Below are 22,830 nucleotides of genomic sequence, written 5' to 3' on the forward strand. Positions count from 1 at the left end.
AACTCATTGAATCCTGGCCACTACACTATGACATAGGAACTACTATTCTCGTGGTTTTATAGATGAGACACAGTGAGGCAAAGCAACTTGCCCAAGGTCATGCAGCTGGGGATGGCAGAGCTGGGATTTCAACTCAGAAGTCTGGCTCCAGAGTTGGTGCTCGAAACCACTGAACTTCTAACCTGTAGGGTAGAGGGGAGTGGAACCGGGGCCCTGGGTGAATGAGCACAGTGAGAGGTATGAAGCCAGGGGCACCCAGGGAGTACAGTCTGGGTTGGATCTGTCCCTGGGGCCCTGAACAGGCAGCTTCTGTTCAGGGGGAGCTTATCAGGGACCTGTGCGAGAAGACAGGCAAGGGCCTTGTGGAGGAGGACAGTGAGCAGAGAGCCCCTGGGCCATGACTTAGGGTGGCAGCTGTACCCATAGGGGTGCTGCTGGGTTCCTGTGTCGGAGCAGGAGCAGGGCATGCAGACGAGGGAACCTAGGCCCAGGTGGTGTGCATGAGTGTATGTGTGCATGTGTGTGTGCATGTGTGCGTGAGTGTATGTGTGCATGTGTGTGTGCGTGTGCGTGAGTGTATATATGCATGTGTGTGCATGTGAGTGTATGTGTGCATGTGTACGTGAATGTGTGCATGTGTGCGTATGTATGCATGTGTGTATGCTTGTGTGCACGAGTATGTGTGCACGTGTATGTATGTGTGTGCATGTGTGCGTGAGTGTATGTGTGCGTTTGTGTGCATGTGCGTGAGTGTACCAATTGTGTGCATGTGGGCATGTGTGCATGTGTGTGCATGTGTATGTGTGTGTGCATGTGTGCGTGAGTGTATGTGTGCATGTGTGCGAGTGTATGCATGTGTGCATGTGCGTATGTATACCTGTGTGTGCATGTGTGCATAAGTGTATGTGTACGTGTGGGCATGTGTCCGTGATTGTATGCATATGTGTGCATGTGGTGAGTATGCATGTGTATGCGTGTGCATGATTGCATGTGTGTGCATGTTTGTGTACGTGTGTATGCATGTGTGCGTGAGTGTATGTATGCCTGTGTGCATGTGTGCGTGTGTATGTATGCATGTGTATGTGTGCATGAGTGTATGCATGTGTGTGCATGTGTGAGTGTGTGCCTGTGTGCGTGAGTGTATGTGTACGTTTGTGTGCATGTGTGCATGAGTGCATGTGTGTGTGCATGTGTGCGGAGTGTATGTGTGCATGTGTGCATGAGTGTATGTATGCATGTGTGTGCATGTGTATGCCTGTGGCGTATGTATGCATGTGTGTGCATGTGTATGCCTGTGGCATATGTATGCATGTGTATGCATGGTGTATGCATGCATGTGTGCATGTATGTGTGTGAGTATGTATGGATGCCTGTGTGCATGTGTGCGTGTGTGTACATGTGTGAGTGTACGTATGCATGTATGTGAGTGTATGTGTACGTGTGTGCATGTGTGCGTATGTGTGCATGTGTGCATGAGTGTATGTATACCTGTGTGCATGAGTGCATGTGTACATGTGCGAGTCTATGCCTGTGTGCATGAGTGTATGTATGCGTGTGTATGCATGTGTGCATGAATGTATGCATGCGTGTGTGTGCATGTGTGCATGCTTGAGTATATGCAAGTGCGCATGAGTGTATGCATGTGTGCATGTGTGCGAGTGTGTGTGCATGTGTGCATGAGTGTATGTATGCATGTGTGTGCATGTGTGCCTGAGTGTATGCGTGTGTGTGCATGTGTGCATTAGTGTATGTGTGCATGTGTGCGTGAGTGCACATTTGTGTGCATGTGTGCGTTAGTGTGTGCATGTGTGCGAGTGTGTGTGCATGTGTATATGCATGTATGTGTGCATATGTGCAAGAGTGTATGTATGCATGTGTGTGCATGTGTGCATGAATGTATGTGTACGTGTGTACATGTGTGTGAGTGTATGTATGCATGTGTGTGCATGTGAGTATGTGTACATGTGCGTGCATGTGTGAGTGTATATATGCGTATATGCATGCATGTGTGCGTGAGTGTATGCATGTGTGTCCATGTGTGCATGAGTGTATGTATGCATGTGTGTGTGTGCATGTGTGCGTGAGTATATGTGTGCACGTATGTGTGCATGTGTGCATGAGTGTATGTATGCTTGTGTGCGTGAGTGTATGTGTGCATGTGTTTGCATGTGTGCATGAGTGTATGTGTGCATGTGTGCGTGCATGTATACGTGAGTGTATGCATGGTGTGCGTGTGTGTGTGTGCCTGTGGGGGAGTCTGTGCAACCAGGCACCCCAAGAGTGGGAAACACTAAGCAAGCTTGTGTGGACAAACAGCAGGTGCCCAGCTGTTCCTGGTCTTGGCCCGGCTACTCTCTGTTGTTTTCTTTGGTCTCACGAGTGGCTGGGCACATGGTGGCTCAGCCCCCTGGGCACAGCGAAGCCTGGCTATTGAGATCTTTGGATCCCCTGGACAGAGGAGGTGAAAGGGAGGAGGATTTCCTGTGCAGGGATCAGAGAGACAAGAGCCTGTCCCCAGATACCCTTAGTGAAAACTGGAACAGAGCCCTTGTCAGCCGCTGGGAGTATGCTCCTAGCCTTTTGCTGCTACTACACAGGCCCTGGGGCCACAGTGAGAGGGACCTTTAGTCCTGATCACCCATCCCTCTGCCCCCAGCAGGCAGGCAGGAAAGGCCCCTGAGCGCCAACAGGACTGGGCATGACATAGGCTGACAGCCTCAGGTGATAACAGGTAGGGACGGAGTCCAGCTGGCTCCACTTAGGAGCCGTCTTGCCCAGAGATCTCTGGGGCCGGGATCTTCCCCACAGCCACTAGGCCCTTTGAAGCCCTTCCCAGAGGCTGTCTGGTTTTCTTTCTTTCTCTTTTTTTTTTCTTTTGGAGACGGAGTTTTCACTTTTGTTGCCCAGGCTGGAGTGCAGTGGGGTGATCTCAGCTCTCTGCAACCTCTGCCTCCTGGGTTCAAGAGGTTCTGCTGCCTCAGCCTCCTGAGTAGCTAGGATTACAGGCGCCTGCCACCATGCCCAGCTAATTTTTGTATTTTTAGTAGAGACGAGATTTCACCATGTTGGCCAGGCTGGTCTCAAACTCCTGACCTCAAGTGATCCGCCTGCCTCGGCCTCCCAAAGTGCTGGAATTACAGGCGTGAGCCACCACATCCAACCTGCTCTCTGGTTTTCTTAAGAAATCTTGTTTCACATCCCCAATTTCTGAGTCTTCTCCTGTCCCGAGCTCTAAACCCCAAAGCACCTTCTGTGGCATTTGCCCATTTCTGGATTTGTTCTGCCCTCTGCAGCCTGGTTTGCCAGGCTCCCCAGGCTACAAGCCTCTCATAGTTACTATCACAGACAGCCCTGTATGTCTCAGCTTTGCACTGGGGAAGAAAAACAACAGCCCTATTGCCTTCACAGCTTATAGTGGGGTGCATTCCATACCAGCTCATTTGTTCATTGCAGCAAGGCAGGTATCACAATTCCATATTACAGATGGGGAAGCTGAGGTGTAAGAGGTAGTGTTACCTGCTTAGGCCTTACAGCTAGTGAGAGCTCGGGGCCTGAAGACAGGTCTGTATTGCTCAGAGCCAGGTACAGGCTTTTAGCGTCTCTCTGGCCTGCCCCGGGCTGCTTTGTCCGCCAGAGCTGCTCCAAACCTCCCCTCATTCAGGTGGGGATAATGAAGGACCTTGGTGATGATTTTTCGTCTTTGATGTTGTAATAGTTATCCATTCTGCTGAGCATCTACTGTGTCCCGGCATTGGGGATACGGGTACAGGGAGTCCCTGCCTCTGGGGACTCAGCAGTGTCTTATCCTTACAACAGTCCTCTAAGCTAAGTATTACAGTCCCATTTTACAGATAAGAAAACTGAGGTCCCTCAACTTAAGTAGCAGAGTAGTGATCTGATCCCAGGTTGCCTGAATCCAGCACCTTCAATTGCTTCCTCTGTGCGCAAAGCCCTCTGCAAAGCACCACTTCCCTCCTCCCTGGGGTAGCATTCTGATGGACGGTTAGCAACTGGTACAGCATAAGTCATAACAATCTGGCTGGTTGGCCCGTGCACACGTACTCAGGGTCAGCCACCGTCCCCAACTCTGGATTTAGCCAGCGAGTACAAATACGCCAATCATTTGTCCCTGGTGAACTGAGCCACATTTGTCTGTAGGAAGGAGACCTGCCCTCCTGTCTTTGGGGTCAAGACCTCGCTTGGAGGTCTCAGGTAATGCCGCAGTCTCCTTGTGTGGCAGAAGAGGGAAGCGGAGCCCAGAGAGGGAATGTGTCTTGTCCAATTTTCACAGCACATCGGGGCGGGACTCTGAGTGGAAACCCCAGGGCCTGAGTGGCAGGACCTCACGGGGGCTGGAAGAGGCCAAGGCCACTCCTATTTCCTGGCACTGCTGCCACATTAATAACAAAAAGAAATGCCAAAGCGGGGTTAGGGAATTGCAGCATATTTTGAATTTTACATTTAAATCATAATACAACATAATTATGCCAGTTGCAAGATAATTACAGGTTTTATAAAAAATATTAATTCATAGTGCACTGCAGGCAGTGAGATTTGGGAATGGAAAGCCCGTTTTAAGTCGCACGAGGAAAAGACATTTCTCAGCCCCGTTGGTGGCTTCTGTGGCTGTGTAAGCTCATTTGGGAAGGTCAGCACAGGTCCCAAACTAAGGGCCTTCACAAATGGGAGCCAGGTCCAAGAGCCCCGCCTTGTCCCCCTTTCTACCCCTGGAGAAGCCCTTGACCTCTTTGGAGCTGCCCGGCTCCTTGGTGGATGGCCTGGGGCAAAGGAAGGGCTGGGAACAGAGTGGGGTACCATTCCTGGGATACTTGAGATGTCTTCTGCAAGCTGGGGCTGCCCCTGCCCAGCCTGAGGGAGTCTTCAGGAGACCTGCTGAGGTCCATGGGGCCCCTGCCTGGTTTGAGGGCATCCTGATCCCTTTTGGGCAATTCTCTCAGCAAACAGTTAAGGAGAGGAAGGGTGTCGAGTCAGGGGGTCTCAGCTCATCCAGTCCTGAGCCCTTGTCCTTCTAGTGACAGGAGCAGGGGTTGAGAGCCTGAGACCCACAGCAGGGGCCGGGCCTCGTTCGACAGCTGCCCTCCCTGCCTAGGGTTTTGCCCTTAGAGGTACCCTCAGAAGGTGGCCATGACTCTTTAGAGGGCTTGCTTAGATTGCACTCAGACCTTAGAGACCCACGGAAAAATGTCAGAGCCATGTGGGGCTCGTCCAGTTTACCACTGGGGAATTGGAGGCCCAGAGAAGTGAAGTGACTAGCCCAAGGGCACACAGCGAGGGGTGGTTGATAGAATCTCACATCTCCCAACTCCTTGCCCAGAGGAAGCTCCCCACACTCCACAACTCCGGATTCAGTGACCTCCCCACACCAGGCTGCACTTCCCAGCACCCCTCCGCACCCCGGTTCATCCCAGAAAGGGGAAGGGGCCTCTCAGCGCATCACCCAACGGAGCAGCAGCTCAGAGCCTGAAGTCCTGGTTGCTGTCCTTCCTGTCACCTGGACGCAGAATATAAATCACCCGTTGCGGCCCTAATCATCTTTCTATAAATATCAGAGAGTCTCATTTCGGAGGGGGAGCAGGAACAGCGAGCTCTTTTGCCTTCCTGACTGTGTTTAAAATCAGATTTAGAATTAATTTCCTTTGGTTGTCCACCAGCGGACACCTTATTTGTCAAATCTCCGGCTCTTTGCGGGGGAGAGCAGAGAGGTGGCCAGGGCCACAGGCAGCTGCTGGCCTGACAGGCGGCCTGGGCAAGGTGCCCTCGGCAGGGGCAGGAGCCCCTCCTGGCTCGCGGCCCAACACCCGGGCACGTGCGGGCTCCGGAAGCACCCTGGGTCGACAGGCAGGGCCGGGCCCCAGCCTAGAGCCGCTCCATCTGTCTCAGCCATTAATTCCCGGCACAGCCTCCAGGTCTCTGAGCTCCCTGAGGCCTGGTGATTAGTATTCTTATGAAAGATTATTTTATTTTCATTGCGTGGATTAATCTGGCCTTGACATGTTATAGCCATATGGGTATTAGCCGAGCGTGTGAGAACTGCCGACTGGTGAGCCACAGCAGCGCAGCCATCTCTCAGCTCTGGGACGGTGCTGGGAGGACAGGGTCGGCGGGGGGCAAAGGCCATAGCTCCAGAGGCTCCCCCGCCTGGCTGCACGTTCTGGCTCTGCTGGGAACCTGGGGCAAGGCACTCAGGCTCCCTGAGCCTCTGTTTCCTCTTCTGTCGAGCAATTGTAAGAATTCCAACTACATCAAATTGTTATAACAACAAGTGCCAGGCACTGCCCTGGCATGAATTCATGTGTCTTTACTCATGTCATCCTTGCCATCTCCCTCTAAGGCGGGTAGATTTACGATCTCCATCTTGCAGACGAGGAAACTGACTTCCAGCAACTTGCCTGATGTCACCGAGCTCAGATAAAGAGGGTTAGACGAGGACAGGAACCCAGGTGCTACACCCGAGCTTCGACTCGGGCCTGACAGGGACCAGGTGGGCCCTGGAAAGGGTCAGAGACTTGCAGGGCCAGCCGTGCTACTGACTTCCCTCAGGCCCCGCATCACGCCATGAGGCTTTGCCTGTCCGTCTCCCAATGCCCTGGAAGCTCCCTAAGAGCAGGCCCAGCTCTTATTTCTCTTGGGTCCGTAGTAGAAGCTCAGTAAATGTTGGGGAAAGGAATAAATGAGGGAGGGAAGAAGCAAACGGTCTCTGAGATGCTAATCGTTGTGGATTGCATCATTACAGTGAGGATTACTGTCATTCAGCTCAATAACAGGTTCAACAAATATTTGCTGACAAAATGCAAAGCCCTCTTCTGATGATGCCACCCCCAGCGGCCCCCGGGGCTCAGAAGGAGCCTGTGCCTGAGGCTGTGCCCCAGGACTGAGCCTCCCGGGGGGCTTCTGTGAAGAGGAGGCAAGATCACAGTGTGTCAATCAAGACTCCCCACGACTCCGAGCTCCTAGACCTGAGCTCAGCCCCCAGGCAGACCAGAGCCCTCTTGGGATCCTCTGGAAGGGAGGGAAAGATGTTGCAACACTGGGGAGTATTTTCCCCCATTCTGCAACTTACAAGCTCTTTCCGGCTCTGCAGCCTTCTAGAGTGTGAAGCAACTTCAGGGCATTACCATTTCGCCTGACTCCAGGTTTTCTCTCAAGTTTGTAGAATTTTACAAATGAACCTGGTTTTAGCTTTTATAATAAAGAGATACAATCAACGTCCAGAGGAGAAATGCTCTGCCATGGCGTGATGTCTTTGTAATTGAAGCTTCTCTCAGGCACTGAGTTTTCCAGAACAGGATTTAGTGGAGAGAGAACCACAGTGAGCTTCCCGGTGGTCCCTGTTGCAAAGGACTTCAGTTCCATGGACGGAGCCGGGAGCTGCCTGGCTGGGTGGCATTTGGTCCACCTGAACCTCTGGGGTCTCTGCCCAGAGCAGATAATGGTGGGATCCATTCAATTTGAAAACTCCTGCCTGGAGTTTAACAGCATCTGCCCAGGGCTAGCACTGGACCAGGTTCTGGGACACTGAGATGAATGAGGGAGTCCTACTCTGTTTGCGAGGATCTGCCCCCAGGGGCCTCGCAGTCTAGAAGGAGAGTCAGACACTGACAAGCGAGTACAGCCATAGCGTTGCAGGTGGTGAGGCCAAGCAGGGGCTGCAGGAGCAGGGCGGGGAATGGTCGTTTCTCTCTCTGTGTGTGTGTGTGTGTGTCTAGAGTTCCAGAAGGGACAGTCAAAATTAATCTTAAAAGAGGAGCTCAGTAGGTGGACAAAGGAGAAAAGGCATCCCAGGAAGAGGGCACAGCGTGTGCAAAGGCCCCGAGGCAGGAATCAGACTGCTGGGTGTGGGGATCGGCCAGTGCTTTAGTTTGGCCTAAGGATGGGGGTGAGGGGCAGCACTAAAGGAGGTTCCAAGTGGGTTTTGGCTAGGCAGGGAGGGATTTGAACACCAGGTTTCATTGTCTAAGCCCTGGGGAGCCTGTGAGGCATGAAACAGGCAGTGACTGAGTGAGATGTGCAATTTGGAGACTCCCTCAACCTAGGGTATCCCCCTCCCTGCACAGTGGACTCGTTCTTATTCTTTAGGCCACAACTTAAATATCTCCTCCTCTGGGAAGTAGCTCCTCCCACCATTTACCCTTCCATCACCTTAGCCCCCTTGTTCTCTCCCTCCCTCCTAGCAGTGATCACACTGAGAGCCAGTGGCTCTGGTTCACAGCCCTCCAAGACCCAAACAGGCCTGGTCCAGAGTTGTGCTCATAGACAGTGGTTGACTGAATGCATGATCATGCAGGCAGCTGGGTGGGGGGAGGCAGGGCTGGAAGCCAAGTCTGAAGGCTGCTGTGGGTGAGAGATGAGGTAGGGTGTGGCAGTGGCTGGAGAGAGGGTCAGTCCCAGCCACAGTGACAGTGACAGTGACAGTGTGGGTCTGGGAGGGGAGGAGCCTGCGCTTCTTGGATAGTCACCCTCCCAGGGAGGCTTGTAAAACAGACCCCAGGTACCGGCCCTGGCTCTTCTAACTCAGCTGTCTGTGGTGGGGCCAGGAATTTGTATTTTTATGGAGGTGGCTCCATGTCTGCCCGTGTTTGGGAGCGATGGGTCTTACCACGTGTCCCCCCCTTTCTAGTCGCATTCCCAGCACCCCCCTCCCTGGCCTGCTTCCTCATCCCACCCAAGTCACTTCCAGGGCATTAGATCCTCAGTCCCATGGCCCTGGCCCCTAGGCTGGCGTCCCGTGTAAGGATCAGTGTCCCATAAAGGAGAGAAGGACAGCATCTCCACCCCTAAAGCTGGAGACAGGGCCTGGGGGAGGGATCAGTTAGAGGAGGGCTGGGGAATTTGGAGACGCTGAGGGATGGGGCTGACTTTGAGGCTGGGACTCCCATGTCAGGGTCTTAACCTCAGCTCTGCCCTGACTGGCTGTGGAACCCTGTGGAAGACACAGGCCCCCTCTACGCTTCAGTTTTGCCCCCTGCAAATGAGGGCAGCACTGGGCAGTGTGAAGGTCTGCACTTCCGTCCCTCTGGGGGACCCCCCAGGAAGCTGTGGGCCACAGTGCGAGCTGTCCCTGAGGCCTGCCAGGGTGGCCCTGCTGGCTCACGTGCAGCCACCTTCTCCTCCACAGCCTGTGAGCTGGGCTTCTACAAGTCAGCCCCTGGGGACCAGCTGTGTGCCCGCTGCCCTCCCCACAGCCACTCCGCAGCTCCAGCCGCCCAAGCCTGCCACTGTGACCTCAGCTACTACCGCGCAGCCCTGGACCCGCCGTCCTCAGCCTGCACCCGTGAGTACCACCCCGAGATGCTAGCACCCTTGAGCCCAAGACTGGGCCAGGCCCCTGTGTTTGGTCCTCCAGGCCTCAGAGAGCCAGTTCTCTGCTGGTGGTGCAGGGGCAGGTGGCTCTCTTGAGCCAGAGGTCAGTCTGGGGTGGGGGGGCCGGTGACTCTGACCCCTCCACGGTGACCTAGACCTCTCTGGGCTCCCAGCCTCTGTCCTGTGTCACCTACACTGGAGGGCAGAATGGAGCTGGCCTCACTTCTTTCTCCACACTGGGCAGTTTTTGTCATCTTCTGATCTAGCGGCAATGCCGATGTCTTGGGGGCCAGGTGGGCAAGCCAGGGTGCTCGCCTGTGCAGAGAGGGTGAGGGTTAGGGCAGCAACCCCTCCATCACCATCATCTTTGATGAACTTGTTGGAACCGCGGAATGCTGAGAGCTGTATGTATGTATGGTGTGTGTAGTGTGTGTATGGTGTGTGTGTGTGTGTAGAATTTTACAAATGAACCTGGTTTTAGCTTTTATAATAAATAACGATCAACATCCAGAGAAGAAATGCTGGGGAAAGGAATAAATGAGGAGTTCGCATGTCTGATTCTGTGTGTGCCCTGGGACCCCTGCAGTGATTGTGTGGTTGCATGTGTCTGTGTGGGCAGCTGCTCTTACAGACGACACCTGTATCGTGTTTGGATGCCTGCGTGTAAATGTGCGACGTGTAGTTGAGCTCACATATATAAAGGATTCGTCACATATATTAAGGATTCTTAGGAGGAGTTGTATGTGTGTGTAGGTGTGTGTACATCTGGGTATCTGAAGGGGACTCAGAAGTCCTTGTAAAGCTTGAATGAGGGTGTCTTGTGAGCTCAGCACGTGTGTATGCTCATGTGCACACCTGGCCCTGCAAGGGTGCATGTGCCTGGAGAGGGTGTGGCTGCATGTGCACGTGCCCTGTGGACCTGAAGGTGTGGGAGGGATTCTGCGCCCATGCCTGCAGGGCCGCGTGACTGTCCTACCTTCTGCTGATGCAGCGCCTGGATTCTCTCCTCTCATCTGTCCTGATGGGCCACTCATACTCCCATTCCAGGTGTGGGGAGGGACCACAGCCTGCCCAGCCCAGCCCAGTTGCCAACCCTAGGCTCTTGTGGTAGGGCAAGAGGCACTTCAGACTGTCCTGATTTTACTCCGAATCTGCCCAAGCATCGACCCGCATCTCCCCCTCCCATACATTCATCACCACCCAGTCCCAGCCTCCTGGCACATGGCAGGCGAGGGCCCAGGTGCATTCATGCCCACATGCTTGTGCACATACACACAGACACACACGCCCACCCTCCCACCACTGCCTTGCCCAGATCTGTGCGTTTTCCCCACGTGGGACCTGTTGGGGCAGAAAATGTGGCCGGGTGACATGGTGACAGCGTGGGCTCCTCGGGCAAGGCGAGTCCAGCCCCAGGTCATGGACACTTGCGCGAAGCTGGCTGGACTCTGGTTTCTTTCCAAACCCACAGTTCAGTGCCTTTAGGTTCTGGAAAGCTTAAGACCATAAAGGCTGAGCTTTTAGTATTCTATACCCTTCAGATGTTAAAATTCTCTTCTCTTCAGATTGTAAGATTCTGATTCCAAGATCTTACAATTCTATTTTCTGAAGATCTAAGATTCTCTGCCTGGGATTCTGAGAACTGGAATTCTGAGGCCAGGAGTCCCCACAGACCCCCATGCCCTCTTGGCTCAAACCCCCACCCCAGCCCCTCAGGCACCCAGCCCCACGTCCTGGTCTCCTCAACCAAGGGGTCACCCCTCTCTCTCTCCAAAGTCTTTGTGCTGCCCAGAGAGAGGCTCCCATGCCCGGGGTTGGGGAGCGGCTGCTTGGTGCACACAGCCGTGCGGATACACGGTGGGCTGCCGGGGCCTCCACTTCATTCCACAGTGCGTGCTCAGTGGCATTTTGTATCAGATCCAGCACAGGAAGGTCAAGGAATAGATGTGGCTGCAAATGCCTGGGTCACTTACACACGGGGTGGCAGCTGTGAGCACCCCCAGGACTGTGCGGTCTCTCTCCTGCTCTAGGTGAGCACTGGGACGCCCAGACCCTGGGATCATGATGGTCCTGATGGGCGGGGGAGATGGGGTCCCAGGGTTCTGCGCCCAGACTCTGACATTGGGGTCCTAGTCTGATGGCAGAGACACAAACTCTGCCCTTAGGGAGGCTCCAGAGGTTGGAGTAGATGTGACCTTATCCTTACGGAGCCCTAAATATGATGGGGAGCCCTTCCCTTGGGGAGCCCCAGGTCTGATAGGAAGACAGGACAGCCCAAATAAATAACCGCTGCCCCATCTGTCATCTTCTGCCCTCAGGGCCACCCTCGGCACCAGTGAACCTGATCTCCAGTGTGAATGGGACATCGGTGACTCTGGAGTGGGCCCCTCCCCTGGACCCAGGTGGCCGCAGTGACGTCACCTACAACGCTGTGTGCCGCCGCTGCCCCTGGGCACTGAGCCGCTGCGAGGCATGTGGGAGCGGCACCCGCTTTGTGCCCCAGCAGACAAGCCTGGTGCAGGCCAGCCTGCTGGTGGCCAACCTGCTGGCCCACATGAACTACTCCTTCTGGATCGAGGCCGTCAATGGCGTGTCCGACCTGAGCCCCGAGCCCCGCCGGGCCGCTGTGGTCAACATCACCACGAACCAGGCAGGTAGGCGGAGAAACTCTGTCCCGCAGATTCCCGGTCCCCCAGCTTCCCCTGCCCCAGGCCCATCCAGGGGTCAGAGCTCTGCCGGGGACATGCTGTGGGCCTTTAGGCAAATGCCTCTCTGGCCCTGCCCTTCTCACCAGGACCCAGAGCTGGAGGCTCTTCATTGCCTTTAGAAAAGTGGAACACGCTCTATAAGTAAGAGAAATCCCAAAAGCTCAGAGGCAGGCTAGTGTGGCCGTCGAAAGCCTAGGTTCCAGAACTTTCCCTTTCCCTCTCTGTGCCTCTGTTTCCTCCCTGGTGCAATGGGAATAATAGTACCTACCTGAGGTCCTCTCAGGAGGCTTAAATGAGAGGAATGAAATTGCTTAGCCCAGCACCTGGCCCGTGGTAAATGCTCAATAAATGTCATTAAAAAATAAAATCACTCTGATGATCATTTTCCAGAACAGCTCCTACAGCTGCCCCTGGGATAGACTTGGCTGCACTAGTTGGACCACAGTCGTTTATCTATCAGTTTCTGGCCAGTTGGTGGGCTGAATTCATCCCCGGAGCCTCTTTCTTCCCAAACTCTGGAGGATCCTGCCTGTCAAGTGACAGCCTGACTCAAGAGCCCTCCTAGGGCAGCTTCCGATTAACAGCCACCCTCACCTGTGCCTCAGGCCCCCACCCACCATCTCCTCCCCAAACCACGCAGCCCTGGCCCCACAGACACTATGCCCACCACGTCACAGAGGAAGAAACTGAGGCCTGGAGAGCACCCAGGGCCACCTGACATAGGAAGTGGCAGAGGCAGGGCTCAAACCCAGGTCTGTGTCACTCCCAAGTGAAGCAGGTCCCCCCAACTCTGAATCCAGGGCATGCTGCTCCCTGGCGCCAGGGCCTCAGCCCTTCAGAAGATTCCCTCATTCAACAGCCCTCGTGGAACACCCACTAAATGCCAAGCGTGGTGCCAGGTGTCGGCAACACAGAGAGAGAGTGAGCTATGTGCCCTGTGGTAGAGCCCAGTCCTGACCCACCTGTCTGTAGGCACCTGAGGCCCCTGGCAGGCTGGTCCCAAGTGGAGGGGAGAGCAAGAGAAGCCCACAGCATTCAGGCAGCATCCAGGATGCCCCAACATTAAAGAGGAAACTAGACCCTGCCTTGAACCTGCCTTCCCCTCCGGCCACCAGACCGTTTCTCTTCCCATATGACCCTCTCTGTCCGTGCCTGGCGTATCTACTTCCTCCTCTCCCCTGCGGGGCTTCTCCATGTCTTTCCTCACCTCTCCACAGAAATCAGCAGCCCCCTGTGGCCACATCCATGGGCACCTCTCCCCCTTTCATTTCCTCCTCCTGGAAACACTTTTCTCTTGCTCCTGTGTCCCAGCCCATCCCCATTTTCCATCGACCTGTGTGGCCTGTCCCTCTCTGTCTTTGTAGCCCCACCTCCTTTAAATGGCCTCTAAAGGCCCCGGGTCCCCAGGCATGTCCTGGGCCCTCCTATCTTTCCTGTGTGCCCAGATCCATCTTTTCTGGGTGGCTGTTTCAGGGCCCATGACTTTGAATTCCACCTTCATGCTAACAACCCCCAACTCACCAGTGCAGCCCTCTCCCCTGGGACCTAGCTGCCCACTCCCGTCTCCATTCGGTTGTGTGAAAAACAAACAACCCTGCCACACCTGCACCTGCCCCGCCCTAGGACGTGGCACCCCCAAACTCAAGCTGTCATCCTTGACTCCCATGCATGTCACATCCATCCCCCCTAAAGCCCCAGGGGCCTCCCTTCAAAATGACCAACTGACTTCCACCCCCAACGAGTCCATGCCTGGACCACCACAGGAGACCCCTCTTGCCTCACCCCTACAAGACATTCTCCACACCAGTCCTGAGTGAGCTTTAAAAATAGAAGTGAGGGCTGGGCATGGTGGCTCATGCTTGTAATCCCAGCATTTTGGGAGGCCAAGACAGGAGGATCACTTGAGGCCAGGAGTTTGAGACCAGCCTGGGCAACATGGCAAGACCCCATCTCTACAAAAGACTTTTTTTTTGAGACAATATCTCAATCTGTCGCCCATGCTGGAGTGTAGTGGCACAATCACAGCTCACTGCAGTCTTGATCTCCGGAGCCCAAGTGATCCTCCCACCTCAGCCTCCCAAGTAGCTGACCAAGGGCACACACCACCATGCCCAGTGATTTTTTTTTTTTTTTTTTTGTAGATATGGGGTCTCCCTATATTTTCCAGGCTGATCTGAAATTCCTGGGCTCAAGCGATCCTCCTGCCTCAGCCTCCCACAGTGCCGGGATTACAGGCATGAGCCACCGTGCCCAGTCCCCCCAAGTTTTTTAAATGAAAATAACATGAGATCAAGCTGTCCTCAAAGCCCTTCACAGCCCAGGCTGAGTGCACATGCAATTCAGACATTCTCATGGCCTGCGGACCCACATGGCTTCAACCCTGCCTGCCTCTCCAGAGCACCTCTTTCCCTGGCTCACTCTCTTCTGGCCACAGTGGCCTCCGGTGCCCCTCCTTGAACACACTGGGTCTTTCCCTGCTGCTAGGCCATGGCCTGGCTTCTCCTTCCGAATGACTCGCTCTTCCCCTGACATTCCCATGCCTGGCGCCTCTGTCCTGGAAGCTCCCCCGACCACCTCAGCTGAAACGTCCCAGTGCCCTTCCGGGCCCTGCAGAGGTCTTCTCCATCACAGCACCCCTTCCTACTTTCCCAGCACCAAAAGAACCCCCATTCTCCTGTTTATTGGACGCCCTGTCTCCTTTCCTGGGACAGAAGCTCCTTGAGGGATATCTTGGGCGCTGCAGAGTTCCCAGCTCCTAGCCCCGTGCCCAGCATGTGATAGGCACTCAGGAGTCCTAGAGGATCAAGTGACAGCTCTAAGCAAATGTGGAGGACTGTGCTCAAAGACCACCTGCCCCTCCTGCCTCACCATCGCCACTTCTCTACAACCAACTCCTCCCTGGAGCCCTCTCAGACGCGAGCCCCATTCCCCTCCCGCTCTGGGCCCTGGTCTCACTCTGTCTGCCCCCATCCCACAGCACCTCCTGCCTTGGTTTTTAAGAGACACACCCTGTGTGTCCCTTGCAAACAGTGGCCTCATGGAATCCTCCCCTCCCCCTGGCAGATGGTGCTCACTAGCTTCACTTTATAGAAGGGGACCAGGTGTCCACAGACAGCAAGTGACTCACCCAGGGTCCCAGCTAGCAAGAGAGGGAGCCGAGTCCCAAACCCATGCCTGGCTCCCAGACTGGTGGGCTTTCCCCTGGACCACACCCTTCCAGTGCAACTCTGGAGCTGCTTCTTAATTTCTCATGCCAGAATCAGCAGCAGCATTTATTGGGCACCTACTGTGTGCAGTCCCTGCCCTCAGGGAGCTCCCAGTTGTGCTGGGGATGCCCAGACATGAGGGAAGACTTAGTCACGTAGGGCAGAGAGTCAGAACTCGGGGTGAGCAGAGGTGAGGAGGAGGCCTGAGGGTTGGAGGGGCAGGGAGGACAGGGCAGTTCCCTCTGTTTGGCTGTGGCTGTAGCTGTGTCTGACACCTCCTAGCAGCCTCCCAACAGGGCTGACCGCACCTGAGCCAGGAGGGAGAGATGCATGAATAAAGGCATGGGTGACTCCGTCAAGGAGGGAGGGGTGGGTGGGCAACCAAGTGTGACTGGGAGAATACTTGGGGCTCGGCTCACCCCCTTCCCTCAGCATCCAGAGCTGTCCCAGCTACACCCTCCAAACCCAGGCAGTGAGGGGCCAGTTCCTCCATTCTTTCTACACTTCTTTCTCCTGACCTTTTCCCCTTCCTCAAGCACTCCCAAGCAGCTGGTCCATGCCGGGCCCTGGGCTGGGGAGGGGGCTCAGACCTCTTCTTGTCCAAGCCAACCCCAGCATCCCAGACTATGCCAGGCCACACCAACCCCAGGGGACTGACCCCAAGTGGCCACCAGCGATTTATTGGAAGAACTGGAGGGTGCTGGCTGTCCTGGGGCTGGAACAGGACCGTCAGGAAGCTGAGCAGGGCTGGAACCAGGATCCCCAGGTGCAGCCTGGGAAGGGGTGGGAGAGAGGCCACCCCTTGTCTCCTGTCCTCCCATCTGACGGGATTGGCCGCCCCAGCCCCGTCCCAGGTGGTGGTGATCCGGCAAGAGAGGGCGGGGCAGACCAGCGTCTCGCTGCTGTGGCAGGAGCCCGAGCAGCCGAACGGCATCATCCTGGAGTATGAGATCAAGTACTACGAGAAGGTACCAGGGGCAGGACAGAGTGGGAGGGGCTGGGCCAGCAGGGCAGGGCCCACTGACCACCATCCCGTGGCAGGACAAGGAGATGCAGAGCTACTCCACCCTCAAGGCCGTCACCACCAGAGCCACCGTCTCCGGCCTCAAACCGGGCACACGCTACGTGTTCCAGGTCCGAGCCCGCACCTCAGCAGGCTGTGGCCGCTTCAGCCAGGCCATGGAGGTGGAGACCGGGAAACCCCGTGAGTGCAGGGAGGGGGCGGGCGTGGGCGCGGAGCAGCCCAGGCGCCAGGACCCTGGGGTTGGGGGAGTGGGCCAGGAGAGAGCTAGTGCGGGCTGAGCTGGTGCCAATGCAGGATTTCTGCTCTCCTTGCCCTACCAAGTGGGGTTGTTGGAGTTTTTTATTTAACTGAGACAGAGTTTCACTCTGCCACCCAGGCTGGAGTGCAGTGGCGCAATCTCGGCTCATTGCAGCCTCCACCTCCCGAGTAAGTTCAAGGGATTCTTCTGCCTCAGCCTCCACAGTAGCTGGAATTACAGGTTTGAGCCACCACACCCGACTAATTTTTTTTTTTTTTTAGATGGAGTCTTGCTCTGTCGCCCAGGCTAGAGTGCAGTGGTGCGATCTCAGCTCACTGCAACCTCCACCTCCCAGGTTCAAGCAATTCTCCTGCCCGGGCCTCCCAAGTAGCTGGGACTACAGGCGCCCACCACCACACCTGGCTAATTTTTGTATTTTTTGTAGAGACGGGGTTTCACCATCTTGGCCAGGCTGGTCTGGAACACCTGACCTTGTGATCGGCCTCCCAAAGTGCTGGGATTACAGGCATGAGCCACCGCTGCCAGACTAATTTTTTGTCTATTTAATAGAAATGGGGTTTCACCATGTTGACCAGGCTGGTCTTGACCTCCTGAACTCAGGTGATCTGCCTGCCTTGGCCTCCCAAAGTGCTGGGATTACAGGCGTGAGCCACTGCACCCGGCCTCTGTTGGCATTTGCACAGATGAAAAACTGAGGCTAAGAGAAGGACGATTGCTTGCCTAAGGCATCTTGCCATCGGCAGAGATGATGACAGCCCCGCAACACACAATGGCTGGTACTGAGATGAGTGTCAGGGTCTGGGACCAGCGGCATTGGTCTCACCTGGGGACTTACCAAAAACGCGAATTCCCAGTCCTCACCCCAGCCCTTCTGAAACTCTGTGGGTGGGGCCCAGCCATTTGGGTTTTAACAAGCCCTCGGTGATCCCCAGGCACTGTCACATTTGGGACCCTCTGACTTCGAGGCTGTCCCTTTCACTCTCCCCGTGCCCCAATCTCCAGCCTGAGTCAGGGTCTCCTGTATGTGCACCCACTACGTGGTAGAGCTAGGACAGAGCTAGTGACCGCCCACCTGGTGCTCCCTAGTGCGTCTGAGTGCCTCCGGTGCTCGTAGGCCTGACACTCCCTCGAGACCACCTGGATGGGAATCCTGAGCCCTCCATCCCATGTACTGTGTGGCCTCGAGTCAATTCCTCGAGTTCTCTCAGCCTCTTTCCATCTGAAAACTGAAGATAGTGCTGGGGTCACCCTGGAAGGGACATGGGGAGGGTTTACTGGGGCTTGAAGGTACAGCTCTCAGCACACTCCGTGTTGTCACTGTCGGGGTAACAGGAAGGACAGGCATTTATTGGCTCAGAGGACATGCGACTCTTCTCCGGTCCCACAGCCCCAAGAAGCAGCGGTACCAGCATTAGGAAGCCGGGCATCCAGGTCTCAGGAGCTTGAAGAGGAAGCTTAGTAGAGGGTGGGGTGGGAACAGAGGAAGAGCTGGCCTGCGCCCTGACTCTGAGCTGGCTCATGGCTAAGGAGGCTCCCCACTGGCTCCAGGGTCCCAGCCAGGTAGGCTCAGAGGACTGCCAGACCCCTGGGCCCAAGGCCAGGGCTGAGAGCCTGGTCCCCCAACCCTGGCTTTCCCCTGCAGGGCCCCGCTATGACACCAGGACCATTGTCTGGATCTGCCTGACACTCATCACGGGCCTGGTGGTTCTTCTGCTCCTGCTCATCTGCAAGAAGAGGTGGGTGGTCTGGCCCAGCCACACTCAGCCCCTCCTCTCAAGCGCTGTACCTCCTGCCTGCCCCCAGCCCCACCAAGCCGGTGGTCCCCGTGTGCCTGGGGCTGGCTTACTTACAAATACACCACCTCATTTAACCTAATGACATCCCAGTGATGTAGAGATTCTGACCTCACTTTGCAGGTGAGTAAATTGGGGATCAGAGAGGTTAGGCTTCTTGATAAATGTCAGAGCTAGGACATGAGCCTAAGTCTGTCAAACTCAAGCCCATACTCTCGGTTACTTTGTCCTCTCCCGCTCCATTTTGGAGGGAGGTGGAGAGAGGATAGTGTGTGGGCTTGGGGTCCCAGACAATGAGAACTGTAAGGGTCCTCTAACTGATGGAGAAATGCTGACCCAGGGAAGGGAAGGGGCTGGCCAAGGTCCCCCAGTGTAGTTGGCCACAGAAGCCTCATCTCCCAATGCCCCCACCAAGGGTGGTTTCATATAACATGGGGCTGGCAGCATCGTAGACTTTGCCAAGAGGGTCAGGTGGACTCGAGGACATGTTGGGGATCCCACAGTGCTTGTGACCATCATGGCTGTCACGGTTTAGCTGGGTTGAGAGCCTGGAGTCAGGGACTCTCCCCTGCAGACTTCGTAAGGAGCAGGAGCTGACCTGTCAGGGGAAGGGGCATGAAGAGAGAAGCCATGAACTTGTCCCCTGGTTGGGGTCAGCTCCTGGGCTAGGGATGGCCTGGCCTCAGGCAGGGCGGTGCCCTCCTCTGCAGGCACTGTGGCTACAGCAAGGCCTTCCAGGACTCAGACGAGGAGAAGATGCACTATCAGAATGGACAGGGTGAGTGCAGAGGCTCAGAGGTCTGGGGCAGAGGGAAGGCCACAGGGGACCCAGTGCTGGACTGGGGGTGGCATAGATGGGAAGGAGGAAGGTGCCCAGTGAAAAAACCGGAGCCCAAGAGACAGATTCCAGGGTGTCACAGAGACCTGGTGCCCCAGAGGGCAGCACCGTTCATGCCTCCTGGACTCTCAGACTCCATTCGGGATGCTAGAGATCCTCTCCCCAGGGAAGGGCACCCATTTGTATATGATTTCGGGGTGGGAGTGCATATACTCTTGGACAAGAACCCCTACTACGGAGAGATTTTCAGGATCCTGTAGAGATCCCAGACAACAAGGTGAATCTGGAGATCCCTCCCTCCGCGCCCCGCTCCTATGCCCATGGCAGACATTAGCATCAAGCATGGTGCTGATTCCCACTGGGCCTGGGTGCAGCCTCAGACTCCTCCTTAACTACTTTTTATTTTTATTTTATTTTATTTTATTTATTTTATTTTTTTCTGAGACGGAGTCTCTCTCTGTTGCCAAGGCTGGAGTGCAATGGCTCAATCTCACCTCACTGCAACCTCTGCCTCCAGAGGTGAAGCGATTCTCCTGCCTCAGCCTCCCAAGTAGCTCAGATTACAAGCATTCACCATACACTGCTGATTTTTGTGTTTTTAGTAGAGACGAGGATTCACCATGTTGTCCAGGCTGGTCTCGAACTCTTGACCTCAAGTGATCCGCCCGCCTCGGCCTCCTAAAAAGCTGGGATTATAGGCGTGAGCCATCACGCCCGGCCAGAAACTATTTTCAATGAATCAAAGTTGACCCTTGTGGCAAAAACTTATTTTTGCTACATCCTACTCCAGAACAGTTTAGAAAGATCTCAAGGACTGTAAAAGTGACCCCAGAAAACGACAGACACGCCCAGAACTCACCGGAGACTCCACAGCCCCATAGAAACCCCAGAGCGACTCCAGAGACCCCACTTTCACTTGGGAAGTACTTATGGGGTGCGTGTTGTTTGCTACCACATCCAGAGATTCCCAGAGACACCCCTCACCCCACCCCAGACCTATCCCAGGCCCAGGGAATGCCAGGAGAGAGCAATGCCTCCTGGGCCCCCCTGAAGGCCCTCCTCCTGCCCCTCAGCACCCCCACCTGTCTTCCTGCCTCTGCACCACCCCCCGGGAAAGCTCCCAGAGCCCCAGTTCTATGCGGAACCCCACACCTACGAGGAGCCGGGCCGGGCGGGCCGCAGTTTCACTCGGGAGATCGAGGCCTCTAGGATCCACATAGAGAAAATCATCGGCTCTGGTGAGTCTCAGGGGTTGTGAGGGCGGGGCCAGCACGGGGCAAGGTGGAGGCACCCAGGGCAGAGGGAGCGTGTGACCCAGGCCTCTGGCAGGCCCAGGGGGTACAAGGGCCTGGGAGGCTGGGGGAGTCTGAGGGTCCCACTGCCCTCCCTCCCCACCTGCCCCTCTCGGGGCTTGCAGGAGAGTCCGGGGAAGTCTGCTACGGGAGGCTGCGGGTGCCAGGGCAGCGGGATGTGCCCGTGGCCATCAAGGCCCTCAAAGCCGGCTACACGGAGAGACAGAGGCGGGACTTCCTGAGCGAGGCGTCCATCATGGGGCAGTTCGACCATCCCAACATCATCCGCCTTGAGGGTGTCGTCACCCGTGGTAGGTGCCAGGCAAGGACAGCCTCCCCCTGCAGTGCCCCTCCTGCCTGGAGAGGCCTCTGGGTCCATCCCTTCATCCATCCTGCTCTGCCCCACCTGACCCTGTCTTCTTGGTTCAGGTCCCCGAATGACTCGGGGTGCCCAGAGCGTGGGACCCCAGTGGAAACCCGAGGCACCCTGGGGCTTCCAGTGCTGGCACAGGTCCTGGGATGGTGGTGTGCTCCTGGGGTCTCTGATCAGCAGCCCTGAGCCCCAAACCAAGAGCCACCCTCTCCCCACTGCCCGCCCAGGCCGCCTGGCAATGATCGTGACTGAGTACATGGAGAATGGCTCTCTGGACGCCTTCCTGAGGGTGCGTGTCCCACCCCTGCCTCTCGCATGGGCTTGGGGAGGGAGGTCCAGTCTGGGTGTTGGGAGATAGTGCAAAGCCCTCTAAGCCCCCTCCCTGGCTTGGACACCACAGGCCGGCGGGGGCGGGAGGCAGGTATAGGGAGGAGGTCTTCGAGGTCACCCAGTCGAACTGCCTTTCGGCCCCCATTGCATGAAAGTCCTTCTGCTCCATGGGATCCTGCTGCCCTGCACACAGGCTGAGGGGGGTACCTCTGTGGGAATCCAGGCCCCACCCAGCAGGGGGGCATGCTGGCTGTGGTGGAGATGGCTGGATTCCCAGCTCCTGCCCACAGTTTCTTTGCTGGGTGCTCTTAGGCACAGAGCTTAACCTCTCTGGGCCTCCATCTCTCGTTACACAAAATGGCTAAGCAGTCATTGCTGCCCCACCTACCTCCCAGGGTTGCTGTGAGGGTAAATGAGACCAGGAGAATAACCCTTAACTGCAAGGTGCTTCAGAAGTAGTGAAGCACTTGGTAAATTGCAAAGCGCCGTCTCAACTCGAGAGCATCCTGCAGATGGGAGAGGTTCCTGTTCACGGACCAGGCGCCTCACTGGGCTTTCCTGAAGCCCAAGCCGTGTCCCCCTGCAGACCCACGACGGGCAGTTCACCATCATGCAGCTGCTGGGCATGCTGAGAGGAGTGGGTGCCGGCATGCGCTACCTCTCACACCTGGGCTACGTCCACCGAGACCTGGCTGCCCGCAACGTCCTGGTTGACAGCAACCTGGTCTGCAAAGTATCTGACTTCGGGCTCTCACGGGTGCTGGAGGACGACCCGGATGCTGCTTACACCACCACGGTGCGTCGCCCACACTCCTTCCGGCTAGACTGGGGAGTGGGGAGGTGGCGCCCGTGGCACCCAGGGCCCAACAACTCTTCTGCAAGTAGCTGAATGAAGTTGGCAGTTTCGGGGTGGCCCTCAACCTGGGGCACATCCTGCTTCTCCTCTTCACGCCAGTGCCTTCCTCTGGGAAATGGGAACAGCCTTGCCTGCCTTTCCTCTGTCACCAGGTGGCCAGGGGAGACCCCAGGGCTGGTCCCCACGGTCACTCACTCACTCACCAGGAGACTTCAGGAGGGTTGGAATCTCTCCGAATTGTACCCAGACTCCATATCTGTCTCTAAAGTTTGCCTAAAACCCAGCTGTTTTCAAACACGTTCCATGGGGATTTGGACCTCTCTAGAGGTGCCTTAGGGGCAGCCTTAAAGGCAGGAGCTGAGTGCACAGGGGCCAGTTTCCACCCTGGCCCCAATAGGAGCCCTCCCTTAGCCTCTGTCCCACAGCCTCTGAGTAAGGTTTCGCGTGGAGAAAGGATCCTGTGACAACAAAAGAAAGAAGGAAGGAAAGGAAGGAGGGAGTGGAGAGAGGGAGGGAGGGAGGAAGGAGGGAAGGAAGGAAGGGAGGAAGGGAAGGAAGGAAAGGAGGGAGGGAGGGAGGAAGGAGGGAAAGCGGGAGGAAGGAGGGAAAGAAGGGAGAGAGGAAGGGAGGAAGGGGGAGGGAAAAGAAAGGAGGGAAGGAAGGAGAAAAAAGAAAGGAAGGGAAGGGGAGGGAAGAGGAGGGGAGGGGAGGGAAGGGATGAAGGGAAGGAAGGACGGAGGGAAGGAGGGAGGGAAGGAAGGAGGGAGGAAGGGAGGGAAGGAGGGATGGAGTAGGGGAGGAAGGAAGGGAGGGAGAGGGAGGAAGGAAGG

General features: G+C 56.0%; 1 protein-coding gene across 1 annotated transcript in view; it reads left to right on the plus strand.

Moving 5' to 3' along the window:
* Positions 1-22,830, plus strand: part of EPHA8 (EPH receptor A8) — a 40,565-nt gene that overhangs the window by 13,645 nt on the left and 4,090 nt on the right. The window contains exons 4-13 of the mRNA XM_030805395.1: positions 9,137-9,292; positions 11,640-11,975; positions 16,079-16,203; positions 16,277-16,439; positions 18,161-18,254; positions 19,022-19,089; positions 20,223-20,387; positions 20,567-20,752; positions 21,042-21,103; positions 21,731-21,940. Of these exons, the coding sequence (XP_030661255.1) occupies positions 9,137-9,292; positions 11,640-11,975; positions 16,079-16,203; positions 16,277-16,439; positions 18,161-18,254; positions 19,022-19,089; positions 20,223-20,387; positions 20,567-20,752; positions 21,042-21,103; positions 21,731-21,940 (1,565 nt within the window). The remainder of the gene's footprint in view (positions 1-9,136; positions 9,293-11,639; positions 11,976-16,078; positions 16,204-16,276; positions 16,440-18,160; positions 18,255-19,021; positions 19,090-20,222; positions 20,388-20,566; positions 20,753-21,041; positions 21,104-21,730; positions 21,941-22,830) is intronic.

Source organism: Nomascus leucogenys, chromosome 24 (assembly GCF_006542625.1).
Source record: "Nomascus leucogenys isolate Asia chromosome 24, Asia_NLE_v1, whole genome shotgun sequence".
Lineage (NCBI taxonomy): Eukaryota > Metazoa > Chordata > Mammalia > Primates > Hylobatidae > Nomascus > Nomascus leucogenys.